The sequence below is a fragment of the Anabrus simplex genome, chromosome 2, assembly GCF_040414725.1.
Source record: "Anabrus simplex isolate iqAnaSimp1 chromosome 2, ASM4041472v1, whole genome shotgun sequence".
Classification (NCBI taxonomy): Eukaryota; Metazoa; Arthropoda; class Insecta; order Orthoptera; family Tettigoniidae; genus Anabrus; species Anabrus simplex.
The window spans coordinates 1,160,898,199-1,160,915,369 of record NC_090266.1 but is presented as its reverse complement, the minus strand read 5'-3'; the positions used below and the strand labels follow the sequence as shown (position 1 = coordinate 1,160,915,369).

The 17,171-nt window shown below is 39.7% G+C and overlaps 1 protein-coding gene across 7 annotated transcripts in view; it reads right to left on the bottom strand.

The window, feature by feature from the left end:
• HDAC4 (histone deacetylase 4) overlaps window positions 1–17,171 on the bottom strand; it is a 1,180,658-nt gene that overhangs the window by 78,369 nt on the left and 1,085,118 nt on the right. For all 7 annotated transcript variants that reach the window (XM_068226410.1, XM_068226411.1, XM_067142123.2 and 4 more), the window contains one exon: window positions 14,266–14,361. In XM_068226410.1, coding sequence (XP_068082511.1) covers window positions 14,266–14,361 — 96 coding nt within the window. The remainder of the gene's footprint in view (window positions 1–14,265; window positions 14,362–17,171) is intronic.

Below are 17,171 nucleotides of genomic sequence, written 5' to 3'. Positions count from 1 at the left end.
TTTAACAGTATGTGTGTGAGCAGACCAATCTATTTGCGAGTCAAGTGATAGGCGCGGTACCCCGGCCTTTCACGGAGAATTCGTTCATGCAGTCGTGGAAACCGATTATTCCAAAATCCTGATATAAAATGTACTGGACCGAAGACCCTGTTTTTCATACCCCGATATTTTCTAAAACAATGTTCCGAATACGCTTCCTTCATATTCTTTCCTTTCTTCACTACAGTGACAGTAATCATTATGCCGAAAATACAGATAGGCTGTATAAAATTAGACGTATTTTAGAACCTGTGACGCCAGATATCACACCCTAAATATTCAATAGAGGTTAGCACAAAGTATCATGTTTCTAACATTTATAGTTCAGGAGTAATGGTAAAATTTATTAGGCAATGCACGTTAAGAGGGCCGGGCATGAAAATGGCTGGTCCAGGCATTCAAGTGTCCCGCTCAGAAGCAGGTACTGAACATGTTAAAGTAGCCGTGCGCATAAATGTTTGGAAATCCTCTAATTCAGGCAGCCCTAACTCAATACCATATGATGTCGAACAGTGCCCTGTTGCCCAATATTCTGAGCAGGCAATGTGTTGACGATAATGTTAGCAGTGCCAACCCACTGCATTTGTGATAACTGTCATTCATACTTGAGGAATTTAACCTTACACTTATGTTAACATTTAATATGCTGTGCATTCATTTCAAAACTCCCCATCTCAAATAAATTCAATGGTTCTTATTTTTGTTTTTTTGTTCTTGACCTTCCTGAGGAGAAACATTTAAATTCAATCAGCAGTGGTTCTGAACTTTCCCTTAAAAACTAAATTGATGCGCTGTTCCTCAATGAACCTAAATACAAACTATTAAATTTATTCAAGGTGGGAAGTTTTCAAATGAAGGCATGGTACGTTAGAGGCATATGAAATCAATTGATTGCAAACAAAATATTTTTAATACCAACCAAATTAATTATTTTATAACTGTTATTATACCAATTTAAAAATTAATTCAACAATTTCTATAAATAATTCAATGGTTACAAATCATCTTTGTCCATTGGTTCTCTGCTCATTAGCATGGTTGTTGAGATGATTGAAGAGCCCTTCCCTTGTAAATGTGGAATTCATCAGAGTTAAGAACACTGGGAAATCTAGGAATGCTGATGTTCTGCAGCAGGAAAAATGAACAAAATTAAACTCTCCTTGGGAATCTGAGGGTGCAGTGTACACACACGAGGCACAGGACTGATTGCAACCAAGTTGGAGAGCAACTGCACAGTTGCAGATTTAACAGCTTTCTCGCATTTCTTGCATCATTCATATCACAGTTAGAAAGACTATATAGGATATCCTTCAGCTCATATCAATGTACTCCATTCTACACACGTAACAACAACACAAATTTGTTCATGTTCGTAGCAATAATATTATAATCTAGATACTGTACAGTAGAACCTCGATGCATCATTCCCGGAACTGTCATTTTCCCGTATCTATCGTTCAATTTATTCGGTCCCAAAAATGATCCACATAAACCAATGTTAAATTTCCCCGCATCTATCGTTCCTCAAACTATCGTTTTATCGCATCGATCGCCAAAAAAATATTTGTACTCGGCCACAATTTTCCCGCATGGGTCGATCGTACGTAAGAAAAATATACGCAAAAGTTTTTTAATTTAAAGAGAGAGCTTAATACTCTTAGCATATAATAGCGGCAACCTGTTACGTGAGAATGTACGCGTGATTATGAGTTGCTAGTCTTGAGCACGGATCTTGTAGGCTGGAATGCTGTGCGCAGGTTATTCACGCGCAACCTCACTACGAGCCTCCTGGCCCCAACGCTTCTCCTCGACCCACTTATTTACAAGAATTAAAACGGAGGCACTGTAAAACTCAAATTTGCCACCATTTTCTGTGTTGCTATTGGCTGGCTATGGCTGCCAGCTTAGTTGAAAATGAGAACATCGCGCAGTTAAATAGTTTTCGTGAGCGCAGGGTACATTTTAATTAGACACAGGGTTATTAATCGGGTCATATCTTGTGAGGTTTGTAGGATGCTAGAGACCTGTTGACCACTTTGTTGCCCTCTGCCCATTTGTCTTTTTACAAGCCAGATCTAACAAAGCCAAACCAATAATCTTTTCACTAGCCTGGTCTTGAAACTAATTCCTAAGTTGGCAGCATCGCTTAACCCGCTGTGACATCGTCCGAGGCACGCCATGTTGAATTTCTAACCTCTGTGACATCGTGTGAGCCGCGCCACATGGGATCTCTAACCTATCGTTCACGAAGGGTCTACGGAATATTTACCAAAATACAGGTTTTCGCCGTAATATCCACGTATATCATTAATTTACAACAAGAGAACTGACCTCGAAGGTTTCCTAATTACGAGTTGTAAGGAAAAGTGAAACGAAACACCGTAAAAGTCACGCTTTTAATTTTAATCGCGTATATTCTGATTGCAATATTTTGATACCGTTATGTATAGTATGAGCATGTCTGGTTCCACGGCTAAATGGTTAGCATGTGTTGGCCTTCAGTTCGAGGGGTCCTGATCAGGTTGAGAATTTTAACTGTTGTTGTGTGTGCGCGCCAACTTACGCATTAGGATTCATCTTAGGTAGAGCTGCATTTTCATAAGCGCGTAGATCGACTATCACGCGACAACTCAAATGATCTGCACCTGGCTTTGGAGGCCACACGCTCTCATCATTGTTATTGTTATTATTATTATTATTATTATTATTATTATTATTATTATTATTATATTTCAATGATGAAAAATGCCCAAATACAGTACCCATATTTTATTATTTTGCTTTCCCCCTATTTTATATGTCACCTGCATTTATCTTTTTCCCGCATCCATCGTCATTTTCCCCCTCCCCTTGAAACACGATGCATCGAGGTCTTACAGTATATATAAAATAACTTGTCCTGACTGACTGACTGACTGACTGATTCATCATCGCCAACCCAAAACTACTGGACATAAAGTAATGAAATTTTGGGGATACATTCGTATTACAATGCAGGTGCTCAATAGGGGAGGATTTCTGGATATTCTGTCGCTAAGGGAGTGAAAAGGGGGGTGAATTTTTAAAACGAGTGTACTGTATATATAACTCGAAAACTGAACAGTTTAATGACATGAAAATTGGTATTTGGAATCTCTTTTAAATAAAGAAACACATATCTCTTTGTTTTCAGAAAATCCTGTTAATGGGGGTGAAAAAATTATGAAAAAGGGGTTGAATACCTTTTATGTGGATACTTATAACTCAAATACTGAAGATGTTACAGACATGAAAATCAGGAATTAGAATCTCCTTTAAAAATAAGGAAGCACTTTTTTTTTGGTGAAAAAATCTTCTAAAGGGGGTGAAAAAAAGTGAGAAAGGGTTGAATACCTTTTTCAGGATACTTATATCTTACCAATTGAAGATATTATAGTCATGAAAAGTTGTATTTGGAATCTCCTTTAAAAATAAACATAATTTTTTTTGTTTTCGGAAAACCTACTTAAGATGCGGGGAGGGGGTGAACAGGACTGACAAAGGGAGTGAATTTTTAAAATGAGTATATCTCAAACACCAAACATGTTACGGACGTAAAAATGGGTATTATTAATCTCTTTTAAAAATAAAGTAACACATACTTTTTTGTTTTTGGAAAAATCACTTGGGGGCGGGGGTGTGAAAAGGACTGAGAGGGGGTTGAATTATTTCATTAGGATACTGGTATCTCAAAATATGAAGATATTACAGATGTGAAAATTGGTATTTGGAATCTCCTTTAAAAATAAAGAAACAAGCATTCCTTTGTTTTCGGAAAATCCAATTAAGGGTGGGTAAATGAATTTAAAAATGAGTTTAATTCTTTGTATGAGGATACTTATATCACAAAAAGAAGGATGTTACGGATGTGAAAACAGGTATTTGGAATCTCCCTTAAAAATAAAGAAACAAGCATTTTTTGTTGGGGGGAGGGAATCAATTAAGCTGGGTGTAAAAGGAGTTGAATTATTTTGATGAGTATACTGTACAAATCCTCCTCTGCGAACTATGTGACCTTGCCGCAGTGGGGAGGCTTGCGTGTCCCAATGATGCAGATAGCCGAGCCGCAGGTGCAACCATATCGGATGGGTATCTGTTGAGAGACCAGACTAACGAATGGTTCATCGAAAGGGGGGTAGCAGCCTTTCGGTAGTTGCAAGGGTGGCAGTCTAGATGATTGACTGATACGGCCTTGTAATAATACTCAACATGGCTTAGCTGTGTTGATACTGCTACACGGCTGAAAGCAACGGGAAACTACAGCCGTAACTACCTCCCGAGGACATGCACCTCTCTCTGTATGAATGATGTACTGATGATGGCTTCCTCCCGGGTAAAATATTCCGGAGGTAAACTAGTCCCCCATTCGGATCTCTGGGTGGGGACTACACGAGAGGGAGCGATCATCAGGAAGAAGGATACTGACATTCTGCGAGTCGGAGCGTGGAATGTTAGAAGTTTGAATCGTTGTGGTAGGTTAGAGAATCTGAAAAGGGAGATGGATAGGCTAAAGTTAGATGTAGTTGGTATAAGTGAAGTACGTTGGCGGAAGAACAGGATTTTTGGTCAGGCGACTACCGAATTATCAACACGAAATCAAACAGGCGAAATGCAGGAGTTGGTTTAATAATTAATAAGAAAATAGGGCAGCAGATAAGCTACAACGACCAGCATAGTGAAAGAATTATTGTTGTCAAGATAGACACCAAACCAATGCCCACCACAATAGTGCAGGTCTATATGCCTAACTAGTTCAGCGGATGATGAAGAAATTGAAAGAATATATGAGGAGACAGAAGATTTAATTCAATATGTAAAAGGTGACGAGAATCTAATTGTGATGGGAGACTGGAATGCAGTGGTAGGCCAAGGAAGAGAAGGTAGTACCGTAGGAGAATTTGGATTGGGACAAAGGAACGAAAGAGGAAGTCGGCTGGTTGAATTCTGCACTGATCATAATTTAGTCCTTGCCAATACTTGGTTCAAACAACACAAACGACGGCTGTATACGTGGACGAGACCTGGAGACACTGGAAGGTATCAAATAGACTTCATTATGATTAGGCAGACATTAAGAAACCAAGTGTTGGATTGCAAAACTTTCCCAGGAGCAGACGTGGACTCTGACCACAACTTGTTGGTCATGAAATGCCATCTGAAGTTGAAGAAATTGAAGAAAGGAAAGAATGCAAAAAGATGGGATCTAGACAAGTTGAAAGAAAAGAGTGTGAGAGAGTGTTTCAAGGAACATGTTGCACAAGGACTAAATGAAAAGGCTGAAGGAAACACAATAGAGGAAGAGTGGAGAGTCATGAAAAATGAAGTCAGTAGGGCGGCTGAAGAAATGTTAGGAAGGAAGAAAAGATCAACTAAGAATCAGTGGATAACTCAGGAGATACTAGACCTGATTGATGAACGACGAAAATACAAGAATGCTAGAAATGAAGAGGGCAGAAAAGAATACAGGCGATTAAAGAATCAAGTGGATAGAAAGTGCAAGGTAGCTAAGGAAGAATGGCTGAAGGAGAAGTGCAAGGATGTCGAAGACTGTATGGTCCTGGGAAAGGTAGATGCTGCATAAAGGAAAATCAAGGAAACCTTTGGAGAAAGGAAATCTAGGTGCATGAATATTAAGAGCTCAGATGGAAAGCCACTTCTAGGGAAAGAAGACAAAGCAGAAAGATGGCAGGAGCATATCCAACAGTTGTATCAAGGTAAGGATGTAGATAATTTGGTTCTGGAACATGAAGAGGCTGTTGATGCTGATGAAATGGGAGACCCAATTTTGAGGTCAGAGTTTGACAGAGCTGTGAGTGACCTAAATAGGAACAAGGCACCTGGAATTGATGATATTCCCTCTGAACTACTGACTGCCTTAGGAGAAACCAGCATGGTAAGGTTATTTCATTTAGTGTGCAGGATGTATGAGACAGGAGAAGTCCCATCCGATTTTCGGCAGAATGTTGTTATACCTATTCCCAAGAAAGCCGGTGCTGACAGGTGTGAAAACTACCGCACCATTAGTTTAGTATCTCATGCCTGCAAAATTTTAACACGTATTATATACAGAAGAATGGAAAAACAAGTTGAAGCTGAGTTGGGAGAAGATCAATTTGGCTTCAGAAGAAATGTACGAACACGTGAAGCAATCCTGACTTTACGTCTGATCTTAGAGGATCGAATCAAGAAGGACAAGCCCACGTACATGGCATTCGTAGATCTAGAAAAGGCATTCGATAATGTTGATTGGAACAAGCTATTTATGATTCTGAGGATGATAGGGATCAGATACCGAGAACGAAGAATTATCTACAACCTGTATAAAAATCAGTCTGCAGTGATAAGACTCGAGGGCTTTGAAAAAGAAGCAGAAATCCAGAAAGGAGTGAGGCAAGGCTGAAGTTTGTCCCCTCTCCTTTTCAATGTTTACATAGAACAGGCAGTAAAGGAAATCAAAGAGAAATTTGGAAAGGGAATCACAGTCCAAGGAGAGGAAATCAAAACCTTGAGATTTGCCGATGATATTTTTGTGCCTTTGCTGGCAAGACCTAGTGTTTACAGTGCACTATGTCTTCTGGTATAGGCTAGAGCAATTTTGTTACTTTCATTGATCTGTCTCTGTCGTATACTTGGCTTTGACAATATGAAAGTGACTGAGGTATGAGCGATGCTAGTAATGCCATTCCTTATGCAGCCAGTCCCTGCTATGAATGGTGTGAAACTATTGCTCATAGGGTCGATTGGTGCATGCATTTCAGTGGGCTTGGCAGACTGATATGTAATAGCAACTTCTGGCTCAGTGAGGAAAGCAACGGGAAACTACCTCACTCTTCATATCCCTAGTACGCCTCTCCAGTGATGCCTAGGCCATCTATGACAGCTGATGGCGGAGCTGTTGAGGATCAAACCAGCCTTCGGGCTGATGACTAAACATACACATACATTGTTATTTTATCTGAGACTGCAGAAGATCTCGAGAAGTTGCTGAATGGTATGGATGAAGTCTTGGGTAAGGAGTACAAGATGAAAATAAATAAGTCCAAAACAAAAGTAATGGAGTGCAGTCGAACGAAGGCAGGTGATGTAGGAAATATTAGATTAGGAAACAAAGTCTTAAAGGAAGTAGATGAATATTGTTACTTGGGTAGTAAAGTAACTAACGATGGCAGAAGTAAGGAGGACATAAAATGCAGACTAGCACAAGCAAGGAAGAGCTTTCTTAAGAAAAGAAATTTGCTCACTTCAAACATTGATATCGGAATTAGAAAGATGTTTTTGAAGACTTTCGTGTGGAGCGTGGCATTGTATGGAAGTGAAACATGGACGATAACTAGCTCAGAAAGAAAGAGAATAGAAGCTTTTGAAATGTGGTGTTACAGAAGAATGCTGAAGGTGAGATGGATAGATCGAATCACGAATGAAGAGATACTGAATCGAATTGGTGAGAGGAGATCGATTTGGATAAATTTGACGAGAAGAAGAGATAGAATGATAGGACACATCTTAAGACACCCAGGACTTGTTCAGTTGGTTTTTGAAGGAAGTGTAGGTGGTAAGAACGGTAGGGGTAGACCAAGGTATGAATATGACAAACAGATTAGAGCAGATGTAGGATGCAATAGTTACGTAGAAATGAAAAGGTTAGCACAGGATAGGGTGGCATGGAGAGCTGCATCAAACCAGTCTATGGACTGATGACTCAAACACACACTGTACAAATAAGAAGTGGACTTAAAACAATACACCGCTAAGGGGTTTTGACTGGGGGATGAGGAATAATGACAAAAATATATGTTTATATGAGACCGTTTGAATTACAAAGTTAAAATGTCAAATGATATCCTACGCGTCAATAATAATAATAATAATAATAATAATAATAATAATAATAATAATAATAATAATAATAATGTTACTTGCTTTACGTCCCACTAACTACTTTTACGGTTTTCGGAGACGCCAAGGTGCCGGAATTTAGTCCCACAGGAGTTCTTTTACGTGCCAGTAAATCTACCGACACGAGGCTGTCGTATTTGAGCACCTTCAAATACCACCGGACTGAGCCAGGATCGAACCTGCCAAGTTGGGGTTAGAAGGCCAGCGCCTTAACCGTCTGAGCCACTCAGCCCGGCTCCTACGTGTTAAATAACAGAAGGTTTGAAACAAATTTAACCCCTCAGAGAGTTAAATGGGGGTTAAGATCTGAAAACAAATATATTAATTCCTCCTCTGAAATGGTTTAACGTACGAAGACAAAATTCCCAATATATATTTTAAATCCTAGGTTCAAATAGGAAATATTTTAAAATGTTCCACCGCTGAAGTGTCACATGAAGTTAGCTCCATAAACTAAATTAATCATCTCTCCAAAACCGTTTGGTGTACAAAGTTGTAATTTTACAAGAAGGTTCTTCCTTTATGCCCTAGGTGTAAAATAATGTATACTTCAAAAGATTTCTCATATAAGAGGTTAAATGGTAGTTGACTCTCAAAAACACAATATCCATTCTTCTGAAACCGTTTCAGGCACAAAGATAACATTTTTTTAATGAAGGCTGGTCTTCTACATCCTAGATGTTAATAAATATTTCAAAACATTAACCCTTAAAAAGTATTCATTCCTCCATTACTGTTCGACATCCAAAATCAAAATACACAGGTTGGTCGCTTTTACGTCCTAGATGTTAAATCAGATATGGTTTAAAACGTTCAAATTCTTCCACACGAGGTTCAAGCGAGTGGTAGATCATAAAATAAAAAATTATTCCCCCAAAACCATTTGACATACAAACTGAAGACGTATTTTACAGGCTCAGCTGACTGTGGACTCTCTAAAATGTAAAACTTTGAATAATAACTTTCATTTTAAAGCCGTAGTGAAGCACGGGTATCTTGCTAGTAATATATATAATAATATTGGTTTTATGTCCAACCAACTACTTTCACGGTTTTTGGAGTCATCAAGATGCCAGAATTTTGTTCCACAGTAGTTCTTTTAGTACTGGTAAATCTACCAATATGAGGATGACAGATATGGACACCTTGACCACTGAACTGAGTCAAGACTGAACCTGCCAACTTGTACTCAAAGCTACTAAGCTACTAAGCCCAGTTTGTTCATATTCAAGAACTAGCAGTTACCCGTGTCTTCGCTCGCGTCAATTTTGTAATCTGATAAAAGTAATCGTTCCTTGGCACTGTACTAATTCATTATCTGAAAATCCCGAAGTATAAAATCTCACCGAAAAATAGAGTTTCATTTACCCCAGAAACTTTTTGTAAATGATGATTGAGGTATTGCCCTTTGGGGCTAAGATGACCATGCAACACAGACTGTACATGTGAGAAACAGTCTTGTCTCAAGTCGAAAAAATACAAGTTTCTTTATTTTGACAGGAGATTCCAAATACCAATTTCCATGTCTGTAACATCGTTAGTTTTTAGATAAAAGTATCCTCATACAAAGAAATCAACTAATTTTTCAATTCATTCACGCCCTCCCCCCATAAATGGATTTTCCAAAGACAAAAGGATAGGTATTTCTTTAATTTGAAAGAAGATTCCAAAAACAAATTTTCATGTCTGTATCATCTTCAGTTTTTGAGATATAAGTATCCTCATCAAAAGATACAATTCTTTACACACTCTCCTTTCATGGCATTTATCCTATTATGTTACTATTCATGCATATATAACTTGATTTGTTACTTGTTAATTAACATTTCAAGCCCGCCCCTCACTCTAGGGAAGCCCAGGGTTCGAGTGCGGGATTTTTACCTGAATCTGAGGGCTGGTTCGAGGTCCACTTGGCCTACGTGATTGTAACTGAGGAGCTATCTGATGGTGAGATAGCAGCCCCCATCTAGAAAGCTACAAATTATGGTCAAGAGGATTCATTATGCCAACCACAAGACACTTCATAATATGCAGGCCATCAGATGATGATGATGCTGCTTGTTGTTTAAAGGGGCCTAACAGCTAGGTCATCAGCCCCTAACGGTATGAGATGGAATGAAATGACATCATCATCATCATCATCATCATCATCATCCTAAACCATCTTCAGTTTCCTGGGTGTGGTATATGAGCCTTCTCCATCTCATACTGTCCTTGTACCATTCTTCCTCCACCAACTTGTCCCAATCATGACCTCTCAGCAGTACATCGTTCTTAACTAAATCTATCCATTTCCTTCGTAGCCTTCCCACGGGTCGTCTTCCTTCTACTTTTCTGTCAAATTCCTTCCTTGCAGTTCTGTTTACTGGCATCCTCTTCATGTGACCAAACCACTTCAGTCTTGATATCTGAATCTTATTGAGGAGAGAATCTTTTATTCCTACTTCTTCTCTAATTTTCTCATTCCTAATCTTGCCTTTCCTGGTTTTCTGGATCATAGTGCGTAGGAATTTCATTTCAGCTGCCTGAAGTTTGGAATTATCTCTACTGGTCAGTGTTGTGGTTTCAAGACTGTATGTAAGAATTGGTGTATAATAGGACTTGTACAATGTCTTTTCTGTTTTCATGGGTATTTGCTCATCCCACAGCAGGTGTCTTACCTGGTGGTAAAATTGTGTTGCCTTATTGATTTGATTGTTCACCTCATGTTTTGCTAGGTTGCCATTTGATATAACGCTACCCAAGTATTTGAAAACTGGAACACTGTCCAGTTGGGCTTCATTTAACATGACTATTGGTTCTGCTCCTTCCCCATACACTTTCATCACCACTGTCTTGGTCTTGCTGATGTTTAAACCATATTTCTTAAAACTCCTCATTCCAGCTTTGCATTCTCTCTCCCATTTCCTCTTCTGAGTCACTCCAGATCGCAACATCATCTGCAAATGTGAAGGCTTTGATATCTCCTTGTTCTTTCCTTTTAATAGATTTCATTAATACATCCATTACAATAATAAATAGAAGTGGTGACAACGAGCTGCCCTGCTGCACTCCTCTCTTTGTTTCAAACCAGTCCGACAAACCACATCCTACTTGAATACAGCTTCTATTCCCACTATACAACATTTTCATTTTGTCTATGAGGCTGTCTCGCACTTGAAGTTCTTTCATGCATTGCCAAATTCTTTCCCTTCGTACACTGTCGTATGCTTTCTCAATGTCCAAAAATATTAGAAATAAAGGCTTGCTCTTCTCCTAGTATTTTTCCATTAGCATCCTAATTGCAAATATAAGGTCTGTAGTTGACCTTCCTGGTCTGAAACCATACTGCTCTTCTTCCAAAATTTGTTCAACAATATCTCTGATTCTAGTCTCTATTATTTTTTCCAATATTTTCAGGACATGAGACAATAGTGTGATACCACAGTAATTAGTACATTTTTGTCGGCTTCCTTTCTTGAACAGCGGTACAATGATGCCCATCTTCCAGTCCTCAGGAATAGTATTTTCCTCCCATATCTTGTTGAGCAGTCTGTAGAGCCATTGGATTCTTGGAATTCCCGCTGCTTTCAGCATATCTGCACTTAGTTCATCTATGCCCACTGCCTTTCCTTTCTTCATGCTCTTGAGTGCATTTTCAACCTCAAGCCATGTAATTGGTAGTTCAGTTGTGGTTCCTCGACTTGGTTCTCCTCTATCCGTTATGTTTTCTGTATCTCCATTCAGCAGCTTTTCGAAATAGATCTTGAGTTCTTGTTTAATTTCTCCCTCTTCTTGTGGCAGAGTTCCATCATCACGTTTTATTGATTTTATGGTCTCTCGATCCTTTCGCATGTTTTTCACTACTCTGTACAGCAATTTCATATTTCCTCTACTGTCCTCTTCCACTTTGTCTGCAAACTCATTCCATTTCTTCTCTTTTTCTCCCCTTACAATGTTCTTTACAGCAAGTTTCTTGTTCCTGCATACTCCTTGAAGTCTTTGTATTTCTTGTTCATTTTGTTCTTGTCCCTGTTTTTGTTTTTCCTTGTCCAGTGCCTTCTTTATTTGGTTTCTTTCTTTCACCGCTGTTTTCACTCTATCATTCCACTATGGTGTCTCCTTTTTTTTCTTTTGATAGAACTTGTAACTCCACATAGGTTTTTGGCTTCTCCCACAAAGGTGTCTTTGAAGGCATTCCACTCTACATTAACGTTGGTTACTTCACCCTTCGGCAAACTCTGTTGAATCCTTAGTTTGTATTCTTCCTTTATTTCGACTTCTTGCAACTTCCAAGTTTTAACCCTTGGTTTTATCATAATAATTTTCTGCATTTCATTAGTCTTATGTTTGAAGTCTACTACCAACAATCTGTGGTCGCTGTCCATGCTTTCACTAGGGATGACCTTTACATCTGTGATGTACCTGCCACCATCTTTATTCGTGATTACGCAGTCAATCAATGTTCTATACTGGCCATCCTAACTGTACCTTGTTATTCTTTGACTATCTCTTTTTTTGAAGAATGTATTTTTGATTATAAGATCATTTCTTCTGCACAGATCTAATAGTTCTTCTCCTTCTGGGTTCCTTTGTCCAAATCCATATGGACCAATGATGTTCTCGTACCCAAGTCTGTCTACCCCAACTTACGCATTGAGATCTCCAATAATAATAACATTTTCCTCATTAACTGTATCTTCCAGGTCTTGCCAAAATTTATCTTTGTCTTCCTCACAGCAGCCTGTCTGTGGGGCATACACTTGTATGACAGTGTACTTAGTGTTCTCCAGTTTCATGAACATTTTAATGATTCTATCACTTTTGCAGATAACTTCAGCTGTAGCATCAGTCTCTTCGTTAATTAAGAATCCAACACCATTTTTCGCTACCTTCTCCTGTCCACTCCAGTATAATTTATATCCTCCACGAAGTGTCTTGCTTCCAATCCCTTTCCATTTGGTCTCACTTAATCCCAATATTGATATTTTTCTTCTATCCATCATGTCTAGGAGTTCTTCTACCTTTCCAGTTAATGATAGAATGTTCATAGTTCTAATTCGGTATTTGGGTCTCTTTTTTATTCGGGGTTTCCTTTCAGAACATTGTATATCATCAACTTTACGGTCATCATACTTTACAATTGTCTGAGAGGACGTGTCAGTCCGGTCTATAATCTTCTTTCCGAGGCTCTTTTTCTTATTGAAAGTGACTGTACTCAATACTCTCCTGCTGACTTGCTAGGCCTAACGCATAAGAGGATTTTCTTTCAGGGTTTACTCCCTTAGCCTTTGAGGATGCCTTCCTCGTCCTACAAGGCAGTAGGTTCCATCTGTACACCCCAGAAGGATGGGTTGCCTCTTCAGCCATCTCCACCGTACCGAAGTCCATCTTCTCCGCCGTAGATGCCGTTGAGGTCTTCACCCTTAACCCAGGGCAAGGGCCCTCCATATTTATGACCCCTGGAGAGAGAGTGTCCCAGTATTTGACATGACAATTAACATTTTAAAATGTATCCACTGACTAGAATTTAAAACAAATGATGATGAAAAATGATTATGAAATTAAAATGATGAGTGGATCTAATTTGTAATGCTTTAATTTCTGATAAAATTATAAAAAATATAGATTACAATGGAATAAGGCATTGCCTTGAAGTACAGTGATATATACCATTCAAGTTAAAAAAGAACACATTAAAATACACAAACTAAAATAGAGTCAATGGAATAAAAGCATAGTTAATAAAAATGAACACTAATAGAAAATACACTTTTATACACGATAAAACACGACCACTACCCCTCATAAAAGGGTAAAACGGATGACAAGGTCTGCTGACTGCTCATCATCTGCAGGCCTTCAGGTTGAGCAGTTCCCGCTTGGTAAGCCATGGCTCTTTGAGGCTGTTGTACCATGGGGTTTGGTTATGTAATGTATCAACAGAATAGGCTCAGACTCTTCACTGGGGTAACAATATGCATGTGCCCTACATTGTCTAGAAAAGCCTGTTCATTTTTCCTACCTTCATTATCCTGTTGGAAACACAAGTAATGTTAAAACCTTAAGGTAAATGGTGGGGCTGTACCTTATTTAAAGCCACAATTGTTTCCTTCCCAGTCCTAGCCTTTTCTTATCCCATCATCACCAAAAACCTATTGGTGTTAGTGCAACGTTCAATTACTTTTTATAAAACTTAGCGAAGCAGTTGACCATGCCAGTGTTCAAACTTCAGATCTCTGATCTTTGACTTATCCACTCCAAATAAGAGAAGAAGCTAACATGCTTGGCTAAGAAGGTGACTGTTCACATATCAAGTAAGGAATCACTCACCTCGGTAGTCTCCTCAGTCTCAGGTGCTTCATCCAGCTGTCCACTAGTTGCTTGGCCCCTAGTACCAGCTCGTGTGAGGACTGTTTGTCGGATTTGCTGAAACAAGAACAATGCAATAATAAAATATTCAAATCAGAAGATGATATGGGTAGAGACAGCTTGAGTGCCAATTTTCTCAACTCTGTTAAATGGTAGTCAGGTCAGCTAATACATTTCTATATCATCAGATTTTCAGGGGTGCACTTTGTACACCTTTTATTCAGGTTATTAAAATGTCCACAGGACAAAAAACAATCAATCATAGGAGATACTTTGAACAAATTTCTGTCCTAAGAAGAGTGAAGTTCCTCCCTTTCATCTAATTTATTTTTGGAAAGTAAACGATCTTGGATAAAAGGAGAAATACAAAATACATATTGTTACGTGCCAGGCCCATGGTAGCCCCTTTCGATACTTCCAGGAAGAGGCTGGTGGTTTGCTGGGATCTCCCAGCCAGCTTATAGGGTGGGGCCGGCCTTTCCGTGTATTGTTATCATCGGCCAGCTAACCTGTGAATTTCTTGGAGATTCGACGGGAATGTTCGGCCTCAAGCCACCTTATGATACAAAATTATTATAATTTTATTATAGACTACCTATTCAATACATTATAAGCTAATATGGAATTACATCCTTATTAAATTGTTAACATGGTACATGTTTCGCTCCTTTTAGTGAGCATCATCAGCCAAATAACATTTACTCAAGGTTTAATAAGATCATGAACATATTCTACTAAGGATGTAATTCCATATTAGCTTATAATGTATTGAATAGGTGGTCTATAATAAAATTATAATAGTTTTGTATCATAAGTAGATCTTCAATATGGACACGAAGTGAAATTTATAACCTCTAGCCAAAACCAAACCAAACCCCATGGCATTACAGCCCTTGAAGGGCCTTGGCCTACCAAGCGACCGCTGCTCAGCCCGAAGGCCTGCAGATTACGAGGTGTCGTGTGGTCAGCATGACAAATCCTCTCGGCCGCTATCTCACCTTCAGATAGCTCCTCAATTCTAATCACGTAGGCTGAGTGGACCTCGAACCAGTACTCAGGTCCAGGTAAAAATCCCTGACCTGGCTGGGAATCGAACCCGGGGTCTGCGGGTAAGAGGAAGGCACGCCACCCCTACACCACGGGGCCGGCACATAACCTCTAGCCACCTCACAAAAATTCTGGCTGGAATCACCTGAGCTATAAAACAGTAGGCTAGCCGTGGACCTTAAGTCACTGTTGGACTCAGAATCAGTGTTGGACTCCGTGGGGGAGGCAGTGTGACACTCAGTGAGTTGGGGTTCGGTGGCTGGACTGAGGGCGACAGAGGTGTTGGCTGTTGCCAGTGTCCCACTACGGTCTGAACGACGAGCTGTTGTTGTGGTGTTGGAGAGACCAGTGAGTGTGTAACTGGAGGCGACTGAACGAAAGACTGTACTGTGTGATTCTGTGGACTGAGGATCGCCGTGAACCAGCGAGAAAACGCCCTAACATGAGTGCGAGGATAAATGGACATGTGTTAATGTTCGTTGTCATGAGTATTGTCCTGCTGTTGAATACTGTTGAGCTGTTTAGTTGTTTAGTTGTTCACTGCATGGGACTGTGTGAAGTACTGGACTGTATGTGGAGTCGAACCAATGAACAGTCGTCGTGTGTTGTATAGCCAGTATTCAAATCCAGCTGTCTACTCACGGCGGCTGTAGGAGGTGACTGGACTTTGGGAAAGTGAAAGTAAGGATTAGCGTCCCAGGTAAAGGAATGGGCTGGACCCTGCTGCGCCTTAAGGTAGAGGGACTTCTTGTGTGTGTATAAATATGTGCGTGAGTGCAGTTATTAGGTTACCCTGAAATAAATTAGAGTAATGAAACAGATGGAGTTTTATTCGTAATAAAGTGGTGTCAGAATTTAGAATAGACTCCATGTGTGATACATCATTTTAATCAGCATGAATCAATGGACCAGATACTGCAGGTTTCAACCGCCGCCACGAACATTTCAGAACGTCGGTGTATAGTGAATGCACACTCATATAAATCTTTTTTTCAACTTGTGTTAATTACTGCACGGCAGTTGAGACCAGAGGCCACACGAAAATGGAGACTCAGTTAAATGCGCTTTTCGATATGGTGATGAAAAAGATGGAGAAGTTGGAAGAAAATCAAAAGAAGATGGAAGACTATCAAAAGCAGATGAAAGACGGGCAAAGGAAGATAGAAGGAGGCCAGAAAATGACGATGGAGAAGTTGGAAGAAGGCTATATAAGAAGATGGAAGCAAGCCAAGAGAGGATTGTTGAAAGCCAGAAGAGGATGATAAAGGAAATAAAAGACGGTCAGAAGAAGTTGGAAGACGACGGCCAAGAGAAGACAGAAGATGGTCAGAAGAAGATGGAAGACGGCCAGAAAGAGACGGAAGACATCCATAAAATAATGAAAGACAGCCAAAAGAAGACTTAAGACTACCAGACTAAGCAAGAGGATGGCCAGAAGTCGGAAGACCACCAGGAGAAGACAGAAGACGGTCAGAAAAAGATGGGGAAAGAACAGAAAAATAAGGAAGACTGCCATAAGATGCTAGAAGACAGCCAAAAGAAGGCTGAAGATGGCCATAATAATATGGAGGATGGTCAGAAGAAGTCAGAAGACCACCAGGTGAAGATGGAAGATGGTCAGAAGAAGATGGAAGACGATCAGAAATGGACAGAAGACGGCCAGAAGATCCTGGAAGATGGCCAAAAGAAGACTGAAGACAACCAGAATAAGATGGAGGATGGCCAGGAGAAGACAGAAGATGGCCAGAAGAAGATGGGTAATGGACAGAGAAATGTAGACGGGGTCCACGCGAGATAACGCATGTTCCGCAGGTCGATGC